The 22838-nt window shown below is 31.5% G+C and overlaps 1 protein-coding gene across 1 annotated transcript in view; it reads left to right on the top strand.

Annotated features, from left to right (window-relative positions):
- Nucleotides 1-22838, top strand: part of LOC100370572 (uncharacterized) — a 59983-nt gene that overhangs the window by 10121 nt on the left and 27024 nt on the right. Inside the window, exons 6-9 of the mRNA XM_085501939.1 lie at nt 8723-8974; nt 10746-10890; nt 11447-11585; nt 11712-11841. Coding sequence (XP_085358065.1) covers nt 8723-8974; nt 10746-10890; nt 11447-11585; nt 11712-11841 — 666 coding nt within the window. The remainder of the gene's footprint in view (nt 1-8722; nt 8975-10745; nt 10891-11446; nt 11586-11711; nt 11842-22838) is intronic.

Genomic DNA, 22838 nt, shown 5'->3' with positions numbered 1-22838 from the left:
CAATTAATAAATAAATAAAATACGCTATGCTTACAACGTACTAGCAATTAGTAAATAAATAAAATACGCTATGCTTACAACTTACTAGCAATTAGTAAATAAATAAACAAATAAAATACGCTATGCTTACAACGTACTAGCTATTAGTAAATACATATAAATAAATAAAATACGCTGTGCTTGCAACGTACTAGCAATTAGTAAATAAATAAATAAATAAAATGCGCTGTGCTTGCAGCGTACTGTACACTGTAAATCTTGGCGTTTAAAAATATGATACATTTTTGTCCCCACTTTAAAATCACTTTTAAGTGATTTATAATTAAGTTTTTTTTCTTAAAATCGCAAATTAGTTATTTTACAACATTAGTGTTTTAAAATAACACATTTTTTACTGTTTTGTGATAAAACATTTAAAGTGTTTATAAGCTTGTCCCTACTTTAAAAACACTTAAAGTGATTATAATCTGGAATTCTCTGGTTCTGTAAATTCATGAACTTGAGTTTATGCCGAACATCAAGAAATGAATGGGGGCCGCTGCAAATATCAATGTAGTACACAACTGCCGAAGCTGGCTTTATCAATTACACTTTCCATACGCTTCGTAACGGAGTAACATTATCATCATACCTTCGGGTTTGTTTAGAATAACTTCCGGTTCCCTTCTTTTCTCAGAAAATCAAAAAAGACTTCATTCGGGTCAAGTTGCTATTGCTTTCTTCAACGAATATGCCACCTGTCTACGCACTCCCCATAGTATAATTCAATCTTGAATGAGCGTGCGCACGACACAAGTTACCAGTTACTTGAACACGCAACATACATTATTGTCAACCTTCGTTTACGAAAGGTATTTCAAAATATTTGCAAAAAGTAGCAAACTTATTAATATTTGTTTTCATATTGTATTTATTGTATTAATTAGATTTCTGAATAACAATTTAATGGTTATGTATTCTTAGAGGCTTAGAGGAGCTCGTTTAAATTAGGCGACAATTTGCACAGGTGCGTGGTAATCACCATATTGGAATTCAACATCGAGGCTCCGCCAATCTAGTGTAAATAAATTTGGCAGAAAATTAATCGATATGTGCATGGAGTGTAATTTAATCATACTCAATGGTCGCACAATTGGAGACTCTGTTGGCAAATATACATGTTACACACCAAATGGTTGCAGCGCTATTGACTTTGGGATTATTTCAAAACTTTTTTATAACTCTGTACAATACTTCAAAGTTCATGAGCTATCTAATATTTCGGATCACTGCCCTATCTCTTTGTCTTTAGCCATAAACCAAATCATCTATAATGCCCTGAAAAAAAATAATAACAAAAATAAATTGGATCCATTACCAGCAAAATATATTTGGGATGTGGATACAAAAAATAAATTCTTGGCCTCTCTGCATTACAGTGAAAAAAATGAAATTACGGAATTTCTCCTAAAACAATATAACAATGATTCAGAAACAGCTTCTTCAGATTTTGAAAAAATCATATTATCTCTCACAGACCAAAATGTTAAAAAAATCACTCCAAAGTGTTTTAAAAAGAAAAACAAAACAATACTAAAAAAGAAAAAATGGTTTGATAATGATTGCTGGTTGCTTCGCGTAGAATTAAAAAATATTTCAAAATTACTGCAGAAACATCCACTAGACCCGATTATTCGTGGTAGATACTTCAAAACAAAAAAGCAATTCAAAAATTTAGTCAGGAAAAAGAAACATGCCCTAAAACAGTTAAAACTGAATGAGCTTGAAAAATCAAAAAGTGATACATCTAAATTTTGGAAAATACTGAATGATTTAAACAATGACAGTATAACACATTCAGATAATGAACCTATTTCACCTGGGGACTGGTTAATTTACTTTAAAAAACTGTTAAATAAAAACAACACTGTTCACTCTAATATGAAAACACATCTAGAAACTTTAGAGAAAAGTGTGGACGCAGTCAATACAGAATCTTTGAATGGTCCTATTCAAAAAAATGAAATTAAAAAAGCAATTAGCCAATTAAAAAATAATAAGTCATCAGCAGAAGACAAAATCAGTAATGAGGTTTTTAAATGTGGTGGTTATTACCTGTCAGACGCACTACAAAAACTTTTTAACATAGTGTTCATGTCTGGCAAATTCCCCGATTCTTGGAATACTAGTCTTATTGTACCCTTGCACAAATCTGGATCAAAATTGAACCCTTCTAATTACAGGGGAATAGCAATTTCAAGTTGTTTAGGTAAATTATTTAATAGTATTTTAAACACAAGACTAGTTTCATATCTAGAAAAAAATAATATCCTCTCTAATAAACAATTTGGATTCAGGAAAGACTGTCGGACAACAGACAATCTGTTTATCCTGAAAACTATTATTAATAAATACCTCCATCAGGACAAGGAGATCATCCATCAGGCAAATGATAAAAATAAATTGAAAACATCAAATAAAATTTATGCCTGCTTTGTAGACCTCAAAAAAGCCTTTGATAGTGTTTGGCATGAAGGTCTTTTTTATAAATTGTTGAAAAATGGTGTAAATGGTAATATGTACAAAATTATAAAAGATATGTATGGTGATGTGAAATATAAGGTAAAAACAAGAAATGGTTTAACAGAATCATTTTGTTCAAATATCGGAGTAAAACAAGGATGCAACCTTAGCCCAAGTCTGTTTAATTTATTTATTAATGACCTGCCTGATATTTTTGATAATGATCATTGTGACCCTACACTGTTACACAACACACCCATTAATTGCCTTCTTTATGCAGATGATATTGTGATTCTTTCAAAATCCAAAAGGGGATTACAAAACTGTTTGGATAAACTATCAGCCTACACATCAAAATGGCAGTTGTCTGTCAACACAGATAAAACAAAAATAATGATATTCAATAAGTGTAACAGACTCCTTAACAAGGAAATATTCTTTTATGAAGGAAAAGAAATCAATATAGTTAAAGATTTCAATTATCTTGGCTTAACTATGAGTCCAAATGGTAAATTTAAAGATGCAATGAAAAACCTAAAAAGAAAAGGAATAAAAGCCTTATTCTCATTAAAGACCAAAATTGGATCTGGTAATCTGGACATGTCCATACTACTGTCACTATTTGATAAACTTATCAGACCAGTTATTGTGTATGGGAGTGACATTTGGGGAGAAGAAAGCTCTACAAAATCAATTGTAGAGGATGTTCAGCTTACATACTATCGGTACATTCTTGGTATCTCAAAAAATACACCAATCATGGCAATATATAGTGAATTGGGAAAATTACCTCTTGACTCTTTTATTAAGAAACAAATGATAAAATATGCCAATCGTATTGCAAATTCCACAAATACTCTACTTCAAGAAGCATACTATGTCAATAAAATTATTAAAAGTAAATGGTTTAAAAAACTTGATCTGATATTAAATAATATTAACCATTCTTATCTTTTAAATGAAACAAATATTATCTCATTATCAAAATTAAAAACAATTGATGAGAAATTAAAAGAAGAGTTTACAACTGAGTGGAAAAATGAAATAAATAATGACAATAGGAAAAAATCAAATTCTAAAAATAAACTAAGAACCTACAAACTTTTTAAAACCAAAATAGAACAAGAAAACTACTTAACAATTATGAAAAACAGTGAACTTCGCAAATCCTTAACAAAATTTAGACTTGGCAACCACTGTCTGAAAATTGAAACAGGCCGGCATACAGGATTGGATTTTAAAGACAGAGTCTGCAATATGTGCGACAATGACCATGTTGAAGATGAACAACATTTTGTCACAAATTGTCCTCATTACAATGAAATAAGATCAAAACTTTACATTGTAGCTAATAAACGTATACCAAATTTTGACAAATTTAGTAATGAAAATAAATTCATATCATTACTAAGTGACGAGAAAATGTCAATTCCTTTAGCGCAATATTTAAAAAACTGTTTTAATACAAGACAGCAGCACCTACATAAACTAAGCCAGTAATACATTCCTTGTATTCAACTTATTATCTTTTTTTTTTTTTATGCCTTTTTGTTCCCTTACTCTTTATGTGGTTATTTTTCTTTTACTAATATCTGATTTGTAACCCTTTTCATCCCCTCCGGGGGATGTTGTGTGTTAATAAATAAATAAAAAAAAAAATAAAAAAAAAAAAAATAGAATAAGTGCTGTTGAAATTGAATCTAATGATTAGATCACAGAAAATTGATGCCTGTTTAGCGCAGCGTCGTCCAGCTTACTAACTCGAACTTTGATAACAACATCGTGCATATTTAATTCCATCGGTTATTAAACTTGTGGCAGTTACATGGTGTGCACACTCGCAAAATACTAAAAACGGTAAATTTATCGCTACATGCACAGTATGACTTGCTGCCAAATTTGACGTATGTGAGCATTTTTCAATAAATAAATAAATATGCTGCATACAGTCGATAATAAGTAGTGTGCACGTGTCTATTATAGATGCATATCGTAGACGGCATACAAAAGTGTCCTGTATATAATCGGGTGTTTTAGGTTTAAACATTGCATGTGTGTTTGTTTTACAAAGTGCTTTAAGAAGTGTTTTAGTTACACTGATGAAATTGTGTACATGAAACATGCAAAATCGAGTGTTTTACGCTGAAACATTACATGTGTGTTTGTTTAAGAAAGTGCTCCATGATAAAACAATTTAACAATTTGGAAAACAATTTGTAAGGAAAGTGTTTTAGTTACACTGATCAAATTGTGTACATGTTGTATACATAAACACTTATAAAACATGCACAATCGAGTGTTTTACCTTGAAACATTATATGTGTGTTTGTTTAAGCAAGTGATCCATGATAAAACAATTTAACAATTTGGAAGAAAAGTGTTTTAGTGTTTTACTCTCATGAACACAAATGTGTATTATACATTAACACTCTGAAAACACTTAGTTTGGTGTTTTGCCTTAAAACATCGTTGGTGATTTTGTTTTCTGAAGTGGTTCAAATTAAGCATTTTTCGAGAAAAATAACATGTGAGAATGCTCAGATGTGATTGGAACTTCAACTACCTTCACCAAATGCGGATTAATAAAATCCGTTAGGCCACGAGGTACTTAATTCACCACGTGTCTCGATTGGTGCTTGACATAAAATTATTTTCTGGAGGTAATGTCATGACCCATCGCATCATTACGTAACTTTCGGTGATTGTCTAGTTGGCATATATACCATAATGTTTACTCCCAAGTCCCCAGACTTTTCACTCAATTTTGCATAAAGGTCGATGCAATAGTCCTTAAATGTTCTATCAATAAACACTTTAATTACATATTTATGTCACCGTAAAACACCTAGTGTTTTATTTCGGAAAAGTGTATGTTTGTGTGTTTACAATGTGCTTAATTTTCATCAAAAAGTGCTTTAATAACTCCCTAAAACACTTTTCTAAAAATATTAAAACACTATTGTTTTGATAGAAAATACAAGTGTTTTATGGTATAATACACATGTTTTTAAATAAAACAGTGTGTTTTCAATTAAAACGGTGTGTTTTAACGGAAAACATGAAAGTGCTTCCGAGATTTGCAGTGTAAATAAATAAAATACACTATGTTTGCAATATTTACGTATACATTGAAAAACAAAGTCACGAACCGGAAGTAGGTGCCGCGAAACAGACGTATGACAAACCAGAAGTACTGATAACCGGAATGGTTATAACATGGACGTATTTGATGATAAACAGGATGATGTCATCCTAGATGTATGTGCTGACGAACAGGGCCATAATGAATCGGAGGTATGTGCTGTGAAACAGGATGATATCGAACTGAAAGTAGATGCCGAGAAAGAGGAAGGCAGCGTTCAGGAAATAGGTGATGAGAATGAGGTTGATATTGATGTTGTGAATAATTGCGCATTACCTGCAGAAATATGGGGTGAAATATTCTCAATTGCAGTGCACGCAGATATAAATAGTTTATGTTGCATGAGTAGTGTTTGTAAGCTGTTCTACTTCTTAAGCAACTTACATAGTAATCGTTGTCACCGATGCACTTCACTGATGGACTTTTTCAAAGCACTTCGGTGCATATTGTCTACCAATTAAGCCAGATATTATATATCAGTAGCCAAAATGAGACAAAAATATCTGTTCAGAAACTAATAAAGAAGGTTGGCAAAGGTAGTGGTCTCAGTGTGAGTGTTGACTGTTGACTGGAATTAAAAAGTGGTGGTATGCGTAGATAACATTACGCCTTGTTCAAGGGGCTGCAGATTGGTATGACATTGTGAATATTTTCTGGAAATAACATTCATATGTTGAACTTTGTGTGCGTTTACATCTTGTTTATGAGTTTGATACTACATTTTATATATATTTTACAACGCACGGATGGCAATTATGAGTTTTGAATTTGTTATGCATTTATATTTTGCATTTGGTAGTTTTAAAAAAATCGCAGTTTCACGATACCAGACACTAAGATACCAGAAACGATGTGTTGCCGAATAGTCGTATTAATGGGTTATTTAATTTCATGTCGCTGTTCAATATTTATTATGTATTCTGGAAATAAGTTGTGTTTTTGTTTAGTAGTTTATAAATAAATAAACGCTGCTGTGTTTTTGTTTGATTTATGATTATTTCATTATTGATTGGTAATGATGGGTGTTTCATATTTGATATGCATGTCTTTATCTTCACGTGTCTTCATGTCACGTGTTATACATGGATCTGCAAGGTGGCACGTGGTATGCACGTCGCTTCGTTGTATCGCAGGCTATCCACTTACTACTTATTTTGCGCGTCTTAAGAAGACATCTTTAAAGCCGATTTCAGCATATATTTGATTGTGATCAGATTTTAGGTAAATGTAGACGTTCATTAAAATCATCGTGGTTTGGCTTTTTACTATTACACTGATTGCAATCATACACAAGCTTTATCACAAGTAATTAAAGTGCAATATTATATCGAAAATATTGTCATATTTTGAAAAGAATGTAGTATACAATATATCGTCTTTGGTTAGATGTTAATCAAAATATCACTGCCAATTATATCAAACATATCTTCAAATCCATTCTAATTTTGACAACACTATCACTGTCAAATATGTCTTGACAAAACTTTCAAACTATATGAACTATATCATCAAATATTGGCAAATGGATCAACCCAAACTCTCATCACAATTTGACTACAATATCAAATACATGTGCAAATTTGGAGCAATATATAGCCCGAGTAATATTAGACTAAACGTTATGGCCGTTCATGAATATCAATGCGATATTGAATATATAAAATGTATTCACTGATTTGTTTCATACAATGAATAATTATACATAGTATCTGCAATATCACAGTTGCAATATCTCTTTTTTTGTGACATTTTATTTTAGAGATGATTACCTGAAGCCCATTTTTTAAAACTCGCTTGGGACGGTAACAGATGTATAATAATAATAATAGATATTGTATAGAAATTTGACTATTGTCTTCACAGTCTGTAGGGCAAATAACGCAAATAAGGAGAATACTTCTATACACATAATGCAAGTTAAGAAAATAATCCTAGTTTAGTCACAATGTTTGACACTTACATTCAAACTATCCATGACCGATTTTCTTCAAATAATAGCAACTCCTCTATATGGTCTAGCTAATCTAACACCACGGTCATCAAGCATCGATGAAATACCCGATGCATTGAATTTTACGTGAATATTTGAAAGTATCGTTAACTCGGAGCGACAAGGCCAGTGTTCCTACAACATGACAATATCGTGAGTTTCACACAGACTTTTGACGGCGTTCATAGATGACTTGATGCCACGACATGTATATGATACAATGCGGACATCCATTATTGCTTTGATTTGGCAGGATAGTATTTCCTCATTAAGACTCCAGCTGCCCACATAGTAGCACCCAATAATTTATCAAAATATATGTATACTTGTCAAATTTTCATTTTAATTATTTACTTTATTTTTGATATAATTTTCTACGGTCTGGTGCGAGGTCTCTGGTTGTAGTCGACTAATAAATATATGTATTTTAATATAAATAATACACTTTAAATAAAGAAATCATTACTTCAATTCAGAGTTATTGACGTGAGGATATAGACTTGCTTTTAATGTTTTCCCTCTCTCAAATGGTAACCCACTTACTCTTCCTAGTAGTAATCATTACACTGAACCAGGCTATGTGCCCGGGCATTAGTAAATAAGTGCATGGATGTAGGAAAGGGGGCTTTCTTTCATACCAAATATTTTTTTTGTTTAAGACTTTTTATGCCAGGATAAGGAATACTACTGTTACTTTTACTGTTAGAAATTTATTTCATAGTCTACAGCATGTTAGTCAAATTTCTCGCAAAAAATGTCTATCCATTTAAAACTAGGACCATAGATTTGGTACTTTCTCTGATCCAGATTTTAATTTTAAATTTGTATTATCTCGTTGTAGATTTATTTGTCTTATACTGTCAGAATATGCTTATAAGGTGATCTGTATATGCTAAATATTGCAATCACAAAAAAAATATTCCTCCTGTTGAACCGGACTTACAATTCGAACTAGAATCAGGCTCTTGCAAATCCGTAAAACATGAAAAAAAAATGTATTTCGGCAAAAGCCCATGAATCTGCATATACACCCTAGAAACTGTGTAAAAGTACATTGTATTGTATGTTTGTTTGTCTATTGTTATCAGGACTATATGTGTCAGTACACATTACCGGACCATCGTTCATACAAGTGCTATATTCCAGCGTTCAATTCTCATCCCCGCATTGCATTCGCTACGTGTACCGGAATGGAATCACAGGATGAAATGAACAAGTATGAGAATTCCCATGTCATGTGGGCACATATGAGAAACGAACATATGGAGAGTCCATTCCATTTACTGGTGATGGGAGGTGACAACATACATGCGGATTCAGTCATTAAAGAAACACTAAAAGTAAGCATATAATTCTGTTGTATATTTATTGTGTTGTGCTGTGTTACACAAGAGACCTAACCTCTACGCACCTCGCTATTGTCATAAGAGAAAAAATGCACACACTAACTTATTTCAGTTTTCGACAGACGTCTGTCCCCGGGTCTGCCCCACTTATCACCCAGTGATCTATCTCACCCTTGACACAGCGATCTATCTCATCCTTGACACAGTGATCTATCTCACCCGTGACACAGTGATCTATCTCACCCTTGACACAGTGATCTATCTCACCCTTGACACAGTGATCTATCTCACCCTTGACACAGTGATCTATCTCACCCTTGATACAGTAATCTATCTCACCCTTGACACAGTGATCTATCTCACCCGTGACACAGTAATCTATCTCACCCTTGACACAGTGATCTATCTCATCTTTGACACAGTAATCTATCTCACCCTTGACACAGTGATCTATCTCACCCGTGACACAGTAATCTATCTCACCCTTGACACAGTGATCTATCTCACCCTTGACACAGTAATCTATCTCACCCTTGACACAGTGATCTATCTCACCCTTGACACAGTGATCTATCTCACCCTTGACACAGTAATCTATTTCACCCTTGACACAGTGATCTATCTCACCCGTGACACAGTGATCTATCTCACCCGTGACATAGTGATCTATCTCACCCGTGACACAGTAATCTATCTCACCCTTGACACAGTGATTTATCTCACATTCGACACAGTGATCTATCTCACCCTTGACAGAGTGATCTATCTCACCTTTGACACAGTGATCTATCTCACCTTTGACACAGTGATCTATCTCACCTTTGACACAGTGATCTATCTCATCTTTGACACAGTAATCTATCTCACCCTTGACACAATGATCTATCTCACCCTTGACACAGTAATCTATCTCACCCTTGACACAGTGATCTATCTCACCTTTGACACAGTGATCTATCTCACCCTTGACACAATGATCTATCTCACCCTTGACACAGTGATCTATCTCACCCTTGACACAATGATCTATCTCACCTTCGACACAGTAATCTATCTCACCCTTTGACACAGTGATCTATCTCATCTTTGACACAGTAATCTATCTAACCCTTGGCACAATGATCTATCTCACCCTTGACACAATGATCTATCTCACCCTTGACACAGTAATCTATCTCACCCTTGACACAGTGATCTATCTCACCTTTGACACAGTGATCTATCTTACCCTTGGCACAATGATCTATCTCACCCTTGACACAGTGATCTATCTCACCCTTGACACAGTGATCTATCTCACCCTTGACACAGTGATCTATCTCACCTTTGACACAGTGATCTATCTCACCCATGACATAGTGATCTATCTCACCCTTGGCACCCTTGATCTATTTCATTCTTGACACAGTGATCCATCGCACCCTTGACACAGTGATCTATCTCACCCATGACATAGTGATCTATCTCACCCTTGACACCCTTGATCTATTTCATTCTTGACACAGTGATCCATCGCACCCTTGACATATGATCTATCTTATCCTTGACACAGTGATCTATCTTACCGTTGACACAGTGATCAATATCACCGTTTGTATACGCTAAATACAGTTTTTGGCGAATAGACCAAATAAGCTCGTGCGTTTAAAGCGATCTGGCAAGTGTTGCGTGGTTTGGCGTGACATTTTGTATATTGCGCCGTATTTCTCTTGCATAGTATCATATATTGTTGACTTAATTACCGCATTTTGCATAATAATTTCAGGATAGAAAATTGAAAAAGATTGATGACGATGACATCGTCGGTTTGAGAGACGAGGCAAGAAGAAAATATTTTGAACTGTATGTGAGGAGATGGCGACAACCGGAATTGGCGAGTATGATGGCAAGGGTCCCAACTCTCGCAATGTGTAAGTTTCTGCGGATAACACAAAGGCATCGTTCTTCTAAATACACTGCGAGGGTTGTAGTGGTTTTGCTACGCGTGTATTAATATATTAAGAATTCTATCTGTATCTAAAATAAAAATTCTTTGATAATGAAATCCTACTAGCATGGTAACAATCTTATAGCGTGTGTTTAATTTCCTATTTAGCAAGAAAATCAATTGTATAGTTTCATCACTTGCACAATAACACACGGATTGGTGACATCGATTGCACAGAATTGTGACACCAATAAAATGGAACATGCAACGATGAAATGAATTTCGCCGAAACACACATGATGGTGATGTTATACAATCATATTATATTCTCTTCAAGGCTTAATAAAACACACTGATCATTTTATATACTGTATTTTCCAAAGCCACGATTCGGCCATGTATTGCGAAGTCATCAGATCAATTACATATTCGTTTTGAAATATTGTTGTTGTTTTTGTTTTGTTTTTATTTAGATATTCCCATTTACACAAAAGTACAACAAATTAATAATAATAATAATCTTGTTATTATTTTGATAGGGAATGATCATGACATCTTTGACGGTTGGGGTTCCATGGCACCCACACCGGCTCAGACGGAGGTTTATAAGGCAGCTAAGGAGTTTTTCATCCTGTTTCAGTTAAAGGGCTTCAGAAACGAATGCGCAAGACCGCCTAAGTATATGCAAAAAAACATAAACAACAATTCATTCGTTTGTTCGTTCTTTCGTTTTTCGTAAATATGATCTTTTATATTAATTGCATATATTTCTTCAAAATACAAGTTTAATTCTTCTAATTCCAGAGCAAATGTTGTAGACGTCAGGCCATTTTCAGTAACGTGGTTACATCCTCCGCCAATACTACTGAAGGAACCTTACCATGACCCTGGACCGTTCACAAACCTTGTCTCGTTTGGTGACGTCATGATAATGGTACGTGCTTCAGGGAAGGGGAGTATTGTAAACAAAGAACAATAGTGTGTGAAAACTTTGTATTTTTTATTTTATTTTATTTTTACATAGCGTAAACAAATCTATGTAAAGAAAATGAACACTGTTTCAGCTGAAAATTAAATACCTAAATCGAATCTTTCACAGTAAACACTTGTTTCATTGCAATAAAATAATGTATTTAGCGTAAATAAAGCATGGCAATGAAACTATGTATTTAGCGTATCTAAAGCATGGCAATGAAACTATGTATTTAGCGTATATAAAGCATGGCAATGTAACAATGTATTTAGCGTATATAAAGCATGACAATATAACTATGTATATAGCGTATATAAAGCATGACAATGTAACTATGTATTTAGCGTATATAAAGCATGACAATATAACTATGTATTTAGTGTATATAAAGCATGACAATGTAACAATGTATTTAGCGTATCTAAAGCATGACAATGTAACTATGTATTTAGCGTATCTAAAGCATGGCAATGAAACTATGTATTTAGCGTATATAAAGCATGGAAATGTAACAATGTATTTAGCGTATCTAAAGCATGGCAATGTAACTATGTATTTAGCGTATCTAAAGCATGGCAATGAAACTATGTATTTAGCTTATATAAAGCATGGCAATGTAACTATGTATTTAGCGTATATAAAGCATGACAATATAACAATATATTTAGCGTATATAAAGCATGACAATATAACTATGTATTTAGCGTATATAAAGCATGGCAATGTAACTATGTATTCAGCGTATATAAAGCATGACAATGAAACTATGTATTTAGCGTATCTAAAGCATGGCAATGAAACTATGTATTTAGCTTATATAAAGCATGGCAATGTAACTATGTATTTAGCGTATATAAAGCATGACAATATAACTATGTATTTAGCGTATATAAAGCATGACAATATAACTATGTATTTAGCCTATATAAAGCATGACAATATAACTATGTATTTAGCGTATATAAAGCATGGCAATGAAACTATGTATTTAGCTTATATAAAGCATGGCAATGTAACTATGTATTTAGCGTATATAAAGCATGACAATATAACTATGTATTCAGCGTATATAAAGCATGGCAATGTAACTATGTATTCAGCGTATATAAAGCATGACAATGAAACTATGTATTTAGCGTATCTAAAGCATGGCAATGAAACTATGTATTTAGCGTATCTAAAGCATGGCAATGTAACTATGTATTTAGCGTATCTAAAGCATGGCAATGTAACTATGTATTTAGCGAATATAAAGCATGGCAATGAAACTATGTATTTAGCATATATAAAGCATGGCAATGTAACTATGTATTTAGCGTACATAAAGCATGGCAATGAAACTATGTATTTAGCGTATATAAAGCATGGCAATGTAAATATGTATTTAGCGTATCTAAAGCATGGCAATGTAACTATGTATTTAGCGTATCTAAAGCATGGCAATATAACAATGTATTTCGCGTATCTAAAGCATGGCAATGTAACAATGTATTTAGCGTATATAAAGCATGACAATGAAACTATGTATTTAGCGTATATAAAGCATGACAATGAAACTATGTATTTAGCGTATATAAAGCATGGCAATGTAACTATGTATTTAGCGTATATAAAGCATGGCAATATAACAATGCATTTAGCGTATCTAAAGCATGACAATGAAACTATGTATTTAGCGTATATAAAGCATGACAATGAAACTATGTATTTAGCGTATATAAAGCATGGCAATGTAACTATGTATTTAGCGTATATAAAGCATGGCAATATAACAATGCATTTAGCGTATCTAAAGCATGGCAATGTAACAATGTATTTAGCGTATATAAAGCATGACAATGAAACTATGTATTTAGCGTATATAAAGCATGGCAATGTAACTATGTATTTAGCGTATCTAAAGCATGGCAATATAACAATGTATTTAGCGTATCTAAAGCATGGCAATGTAACAATGTATTTAGCGTATATAAAGCATGACAATGAAACTATGTATTTAGCGTATATAAAGCATGGCAATGACAATGTAACTATGTATTTAGCGTATCTAAAACATGACAATATAACTATGTATTTAGCGTATATAAAGCATGACAATGTAACTATGTATTTAGCGTATATAAAGCATGACAATGTAACTATGTATTTAGAGAATATAAAGCATGGCAATGTAACAATGTATTTAGCGTATCTAAAGCATGACAATGTAACTATATATTTAGCGTATCTAAAGCATGGCAATGAAACTATGTATTTAGCGTATATAAATCATGGAAATGTAACAATGTATTTAGCGTATCTAAAGCATGGCAATGAAACTATGTATTTAGCGTATCTAAAGCATGGCAATGAAACTATGTATTTAGCGTATCTAAAGCATGGCAATGTAACAATGTATTTAGCGTATCTAAAGCATGGCAATGTAACAATGTATTTAGCGTATATAAAGCATGGCAATGAAACTACGTATTTAGCGTATCTAAAGCATGGCAATGAAACTATGTATTTAGCGTATCTAAAGCATGGCAATGTAACTATGTATTTAGCGTATATAAAGCATGACAATGTAACTATGTATTTAGCGTATATAAAGCAAGACAATGTAACTATGTATTTAGAGAATATAAAGCATGGCAATGTAACAATGTATTTAGCGTATCTAAAGCATGACAATGTAACTATGTATTTAGCGTATCTAAAGCATGGCAATGAAACTATGTATTTAGCGTATCTAAAGCATGGAAATGAAACTGTGTATTTAGCGTATCTAAAGCATGGCAATGAAACTATGTATTTAGCTTATATAAAGCATGGCAATGTAACAATGTATTTAGCGTATATAAAGCATGGCAATATAACTATGTATTTAGCGTATATAAAGCATGACAATATAACTATGTATTTAGCGTATATAAAGCATGGCAATGAAACTATGTATTTAGCTTATATAAAGCATGGCAATGTAACTATGTATTCAGCGTATATAAAGCATGACAATGAAACTATGTATTTAGCGTATCTAAAGCATGGCAATGAAACTATGTATTTAGCGTATCTAAAGCATGGCAATGTAACTATGTATTTAGCGTATCTAAAGCATGGCAATGAAACTATGTATTTAGCGTATATAAAGCATGGAAATGTAACAATGTATTTAGCGTATATAAAGCATGACAATGTAACAATGTATTTAGCGTATATAAAGCATGGCAATATAACTATGTATTTAGCGTATATAAAGCATGGCAATATAACTATGTATTTAGCGTATATAAAGCATGGAAATATAACTATGTATTTAGCGTATATAAAGCATGGAAATGTAACAATGTATTTAGCGTATCTAAAGCATGGTAATGTAACTAAGTATTTAGCTTATATCAAGCATGGCAATGAAACTATGTATTTAGCGTATATAAAGCATGACAATATAACTATGTATTTAGCGTATATAAAGCATGACAATGAAACTATGTATTTAGCGTATATAAAGCATGACAATATAACTATGTATTTAGCGTATATAAAGCATGGCAATATAACTATGTATTTAGCGTATCTAAAGCATGGTAATGTAACTAAGTATTTAGCTTATATCAAGCATGGCAATGAAACTATGTATTTAGCGTATATAAAGCATGACAATATAACTATGTATTTAGCGTATATAAAGCATGGAAATGTAACAATGTATTTTGCGTATCTAAAGCATGGCAATGAAACTATGTATTTAGCTTATATCAAGCATGGCAATGTAACAATGTATTTAGCGTATATAAAGCATGACAATATAACTATGTATTTAGCGTATATAAAGCATGACAATATAACTATGTATTTAGCGTATATAAAGCATGAAAATATAACTATGTATTTAGCGTATATAAAGCATGGCAATATAACTATGTATTTAGCGTATATAAAGCATGACAATGAAACTATGTATTTAGCGTATATAAAGCATGGCAATGTAACTATGTATTTAGCGTATATAAAGCATGGCAATATAACAATGCATTTAGCGTATCTAAAGCATGACAATGAAACTATGTATTTAGCGTATATAAAGCATGACAATGAAACTATGTATTTAGCGTATATAAAGCATGGCAATGTAACTATGTATTTAGCGTATATAAAGCATGGCAATATAACAATGCATTTAGCGTATCTAAAGCATGGCAATGTAACAATGTATTTAGCGTATATAAAGCATGACAATGAAACTATGTATTTAGCGTATATAAAGCATGGCAATGTAACTATGTATTTAGCGTATCTAAAGCATGGCAATATAACAATGTATTTAGCGTATCTAAAGCATGGCAATGTAACAATGTATTTAGCGTATATAAAGCATGACAATGAAACTATGTATTTAGCGTATATAAAGCATGGCAATGACAATGTAACTATGTATTTAGCGTATCTAAAACATGACAATATAACTATGTATTTAGCGTATATAAAGCATGACAATGTAACTATGTATTTAGCGTATATAAAGCATGACAATGTAACTATGTATTTAGAGAATATAAAGCATGGCAATGTAACAATGTATTTAGCGTATCTAAAGCATGACAATGTAACTATATATTTAGCGTATCTAAAGCATGGCAATGAAACTATGTATTTAGCGTATATAAATCATGGAAATGTAACAATGTATTTAGCGTATCTAAAGCATGGCAATGAAACTATGTATTTAGCGTATCTAAAGCATGGCAATGAAACTATGTATTTAGCGTATCTAAAGCATGGCAATGTAACAATGTATTTAGCGTATCTAAAGCATGGCAATGTAACAATGTATTTAGCGTATATAAAGCATGGCAATGAAACTACGTATTTAGCGTATCTAAAGCATGGCAATGAAACTATGTATTTAGCGTATCTAAAGCATGGCAATGTAACTATGTATTTAGCGTATATAAAGCATGACAATGTAACTATGTATTTAGCGTATATAAAGCAAGACAATGTAACTATGTATTTAGAGAATATAAAGCATGGCAATGTAACAATGTATTTAGCGTATCTAAAGCATGACAATGTAACTATGTATTTAGCGTATCTAAAGCATGGCAATGAAACTATGTATTTAGCGTATCTAAAGCATGGAAATGAAACTGTGTATTTAGCGTATCTAAAGCATGGCAATGAAACTATGTATTTAGCTTATATAAAGCATGGCAATGTAACAATGTATTTAGCGTATATAAAGCATGGCAATATAACTATGTATTTAGCGTATATAAAGCATGACAATATAACTATGTATTTAGCGTATATAAAGCATGGCAATGAAACTATGTATTTAGCTTATATAAAGCATGGCAATGTAACTATGTATTCAGCGTATATAAAGCATGACAATGAAACTATGTATTTAGCGTATCTAAAGCATGGCAATGAAACTATGTATTTAGCGTATCTAAAGCATGGCAATGTAACTATGTATTTAGCGTATCTAAAGCATGGCAATGAAACTATGTATTTAGCGTATATAAAGCATGGAAATGTAACAATGTATTTAGCGTATATAAAGCATGACAATGTAACAATGTATTTAGCGTATATAAAGCATGGCAATATAACTATGTATTTAGCGTATATAAAGCATGGCAATATAACTATGTATTTAGCGTATATAAAGCATGGAAATATAACTATGTATTTAGCGTATATAAAGCATGGAAATGTAACAATGTATTTAGCGTATCTAAAGCATGGTAATGTAACTAAGTATTTAGCTTATATCAAGCATGGCAATGAAACTATGTATTTAGCGTATATAAAGCATGACAATATAACTATGTATTTAGCGTATATAAAGCATGACAATGAAACTATGTATTTAGCGTATATAAAGCATGACAATATAACTATGTATTTAGCGTATATAAAGCATGGCAATATAACTATGTATTTAGCGTATCTAAAGCATGGTAATGTAACTAAGTATTTAGCTTATATCAAGCATGGCAATGAAACTATGTATTTAGCGTATATAAAGCATGACAATATAACTATGTATTTAGCGTATATAAAGCATGGAAATGTAACAATGTATTTTGCGTATCTAAAGCATGGCAATGAAACTATGTATTTAGCTTATATCAAGCATGGCAATGTAACAATGTATTTAGCGTATATAAAGCATGACAATATAACTATGTATTTAGCGTATATAAAGCATGACAATATAACTATGTATTTAGCGTATATAAAGCATGAAAATATAACTATGTATTTAGCGTATATAAAGCATGGCAATATAACTATGTATTTAGCGTATATAAAGCATGACAATATAACTATGTATTTAGCGTATATAAAGCATGACAATATAACTATGTATTTAGCGTATATAACGCATGACAATATAACTATGTATTTAGCGTATATAAAGCATGACAATATAACTATGTATTTAGCGTATATAAAGCATGACAATATAACTATGTATTTAGTGTATATAAAGCATGACAATGTAACAATGTATTTAGCGTATATAAAGCATGACAATATAACTATGTATTTAGCGTATATAAATCATGGCAATGTAACTATGTGTTTAGCGTATATAAAACATGACAATATAACTATGTATTTAGCGTATATAAAGCATGACAATGTAACAATGTATTTAGCGTATATAAAGCATGACAATATAACTATGTATTTAGCGCTTATAAAGCATGACAATGTAACTATGTATTTAGCGTATATAAAGCTTGACAATATAACTATGTATTTAGCGTATATAAAGCATGACAATGTAACAATGTATTTAGCGTATATAAAGCATGGAAATGTAACAATGTATTTAGCGTATCTAAAGCATGACAATGTAACTATGTATTTAGCGTATATAAAGCATGACAATGTAACTATGTATTTAGCGTATATAAAGCATGACAATGTAACTATGTATTTAGCGTATATAAAGCATGACAATATATCTATGTATTTAGCGTATATAAAGCATGACAATATAACTATGTATTTAGCGTATATACAGCGTGACTATGTAACTATGTATTTAGCGTATATAAAGCATGACAATATAACTATGTATTTAGCGTATATAAAGCATGACAATATAACTATGTATTTAGCGTATATAAAGCATGACAATATAACTATGTATTTAGCGTATATAAAGCATGACAATATAACTATGTATTTAGCGTATATAACGCATGACAATATAACTATGTATTTAGCGTATATAAAGCATGACAATATAACTATGTATTTAGCGTATATAAAGCATGACAATGTAACTATGTATTTAGCGTATATAAAGCATGACAATATATCTATGTATTTAGCGTATATAAAGCATGACAATATAACTATGTATTTAGCGTATATACAGCATGACAATGTAACTATGTAGTTAGCGTATATAAAGCATGACAATGTAACTATGTATTTAGAGAATATAAAGCATGGCAATGTAACAATGTATTTAGCGTATCTAAAGCATGACAATGTAACTATGTATTTAGCGTATCTAAAGCATGGCAATGAAACTATGTATTTAGCGTATATAAAGCATGGAAATGTAACAATGTATTTAGCGTATCGAAAGCATGGTAATGTAACTAAGTATTTTGCGTATCTAAAGCATGGCAATGAAACTATGTATTTAGCTTATATCAAGCATGACAATGTAACAATGTATTTAGCGTATATAAAGCATGGCAATGAAACTATGTATTTAGCGTATATAAAGCATGGCAATGAAACTATGTATTTAGCGTATATAAAGCATGGCAATGTAACAATGTATTTAGCGTATATAAAGCATGACAATATAACTATGTATATAGCGTATATAAAGCATGACAATGTAACTATGTACATTTGTATTTAGCGTATATAAAGCAAGACAATGTAACTATGTATTTAGAGAATATAAAGCATGGCAATGTAACAATGTATTTAGCGTATCTAAAGCATGACAATGTAACTATGTATTTAGCGTATCTAAAGCATGGCAATGAAACTATGTATTTAGCGTATATAAAGCATGGAAATGTAACAATGTATTTAGCGTATATAAAGCATGACAATATAACTATGTATATAGCGTATATAAAGCATGACAATGTAACTATGTACATTTGTATTTAGCGTATATAAAGCAAGACAATGTAACTATGTATTTAGAGAATATAAAGCATGGCAATGTAACAATGTATTTAGCGTATCTAAAGCATGACAATGTAACTATGTATTTAGCGTATCTAAAGCATGGCAATGAAACTATGTATTTAGCGTATATAAAGCATGGAAATGTAACAATGTATTTAGCGTATCTAAAGCATGGCAATGAAACTATGTATTTAGCTTATATAAAGCATGGCAATGTAACTATGTATTTAGCGTATATAAAGCATGACAATATAACAATATATTTAGCGTATATAAAGCATGACAATATAACTATGTATTTAGCGTATATAAAGCATGGCAATGTAACTATGTATTCAGCGTATATAAAGCATGACAATGAAACTATGTATTTAGCGTATCTAAAGCATGGCAATGAAACTATGTATTTAGCGTATCTAAAGCATGGCAATGAAACTATGTATTTATCTTATATAAAGCATGGCAATGTAACTATGTATTTAGCCTATATAAAGCATGACAATATAACTATGTATTTAGCGTATATAAAGCATGGCAATGAAACTATGTATTTAGCTTATATAAAGCATGGCAATGTAACTATGTATTTAGCGTATATAAAGCATGACAATATAACTATGTATTTAGCGTATATAAAGCATGACAATATAACTATGTATTTAGCCTATATAAAGCATGACAATATAACTATGTATTTAGCGTATATAAAGCATGACAATATAACAATGTATTTAGCGTATATAAAGCATGACAATATAACTATGTATTTAGCGTATATAAAGCATGGCAATGAAACTATGTATTTAGCTTATATAAAGCATGGCAATGTAACTATGTATTTAGCGTATATAAAGCATGACAATATAACTATGTATTTAGCGTATATAAAGCATGGAAATGTAACTATGTATTTAGCCTATATAAAGCATGACAATATAACTATGTATTTAGCGTATATAAAGCATGACAATATAACTATGTATTTAGCGTATATAAAGCATGACAATATAACTATGTATTTAGCCTATATAAAGCATGACAATATAACTATGTATTTAGCGTATATAAAGCATGGCAATGAAACTATGTATTTAGCTTATATAAAGCATGGCAATGTAACTATGTATTTAGCGTATATAAAGCATGACAATATAATTATGTATTCAGCGTATATAAAGCATGGCAATGTAACTATGTATTCAGCGTATATAAAGCATGACAATGAAACTATGTATTTAGCGTATCTAAAGCATGGCAATGAAACTATGTATTTAGCGTATCTAAAGCATGGCAATGTAACTATGTATTTAGCGTATCTAAAGCATGGCAATGTAACTATGTATTTAGCGAATATAAAGCATGGCAATGAAACTATGTATTTAGCATATATAAAGCATGGCAATGTAACTATGTATTTAGCGTACATAAAGCATGGCAATGAAACTATGTATTTAGCGTATATAAAGCATGGCAATGTAACTATGTATTTAGCGTATCTAAAGCATGGCAATGTAACTATGTATTTAGCGTATCTAAAGCATGGCAATATAACAATGTATTTCGCGTATCTAAAGCATGGCAATGTAACAATGTATTTAGCGTATATAAAGCATGACAATGAAACTATGTATTTAGCGTATATAAAGCATGACAATGAAACTATGTATTTAGCGTATATAAAGCATGGCAATGTAACTATGTATTTAGCGTATATAAAGCATGGCAATATAACAATGCATTTAGCGTATCTAAAGCATGGCAATGTAACAATGTATTTAGCTTATGTAAAGCTTGGCAATGTAACTATGTACTTAGCGTATATAAAGCATGACAATGGCAATGTAACTATGTATTTAGCGTATATAAAGCATTACAATATAACTATGTATTTAGCGTATATAAAGCATGACAATGTAACTATGTATTTAGCGTATATAAAGCAAGACAATGTAACTATGTATTTAGAGAATATAAAGCATGGCAATGTAACAATGTATTTAGCGTATCTAAAGCATGACAATGTAACTATGTATTTAGCGTATCTAAAGCATGGCAATGAAACTATGTATTTAGCGTATCTAAAGCATGGCAATGAAACTGTGTATTTAGCGTATCTAAAGCATGGCAATGAAACTATGTATTTAGCTTATATAAAGCATGGCAATGTAACAATGTATTTAGCGTATATAAAGCATGGCAATATAACTATGTATTTAGCGTATATAAAGCATGACAATATAACTATGTATTTAGCGTATATAAAGCATGGCAATGAAACTATGTATTTAGCTTATATAAAGCATGGCAATGTAACTATGTATTCAGCGTATATAAAGCATGACAATGAAACTATGTATTTAGCGTATCTAAAGCATGGCAATGAAACTATGTATTTAGCGTATCTAAAGCATGGCAATGTAACTATGTATTTAGCGTATCTAAAGCATGGCAATGAAACTATGTATTTAGCGTATATAAAGCATGGAAATGTAACAATGTATTTAGCGTATCTAAAGCATGGTAATGTAACTATGTATTTTGCGTATCTAAAGCATGGCAATGAAACTATGGATTTAGCTTATATCAAGCATGGCAATGTAACTATGTATTTAGCGTATATAAAGCATGACAATGTAACTATGTATTTAGAGTATATAAAGCATGACAATATAACTATGTATTTAGCCTATATAAAGCATGACAATGTAACAATGTATTTAGCGTATATAAAGCATGACAATATAACTATGTATTTAGCGTATATAAAGCATGACAATATAACTATGTAT

This window comes from Saccoglossus kowalevskii, chromosome 7 (genome assembly GCF_978046115.1).
Source record: "Saccoglossus kowalevskii chromosome 7, keSacKowa6.1, whole genome shotgun sequence".
Lineage (NCBI taxonomy): Eukaryota > Metazoa > Hemichordata > Enteropneusta > Harrimaniidae > Saccoglossus > Saccoglossus kowalevskii.
This window is presented reverse-complemented; position numbering and strand designations above follow the sequence as displayed.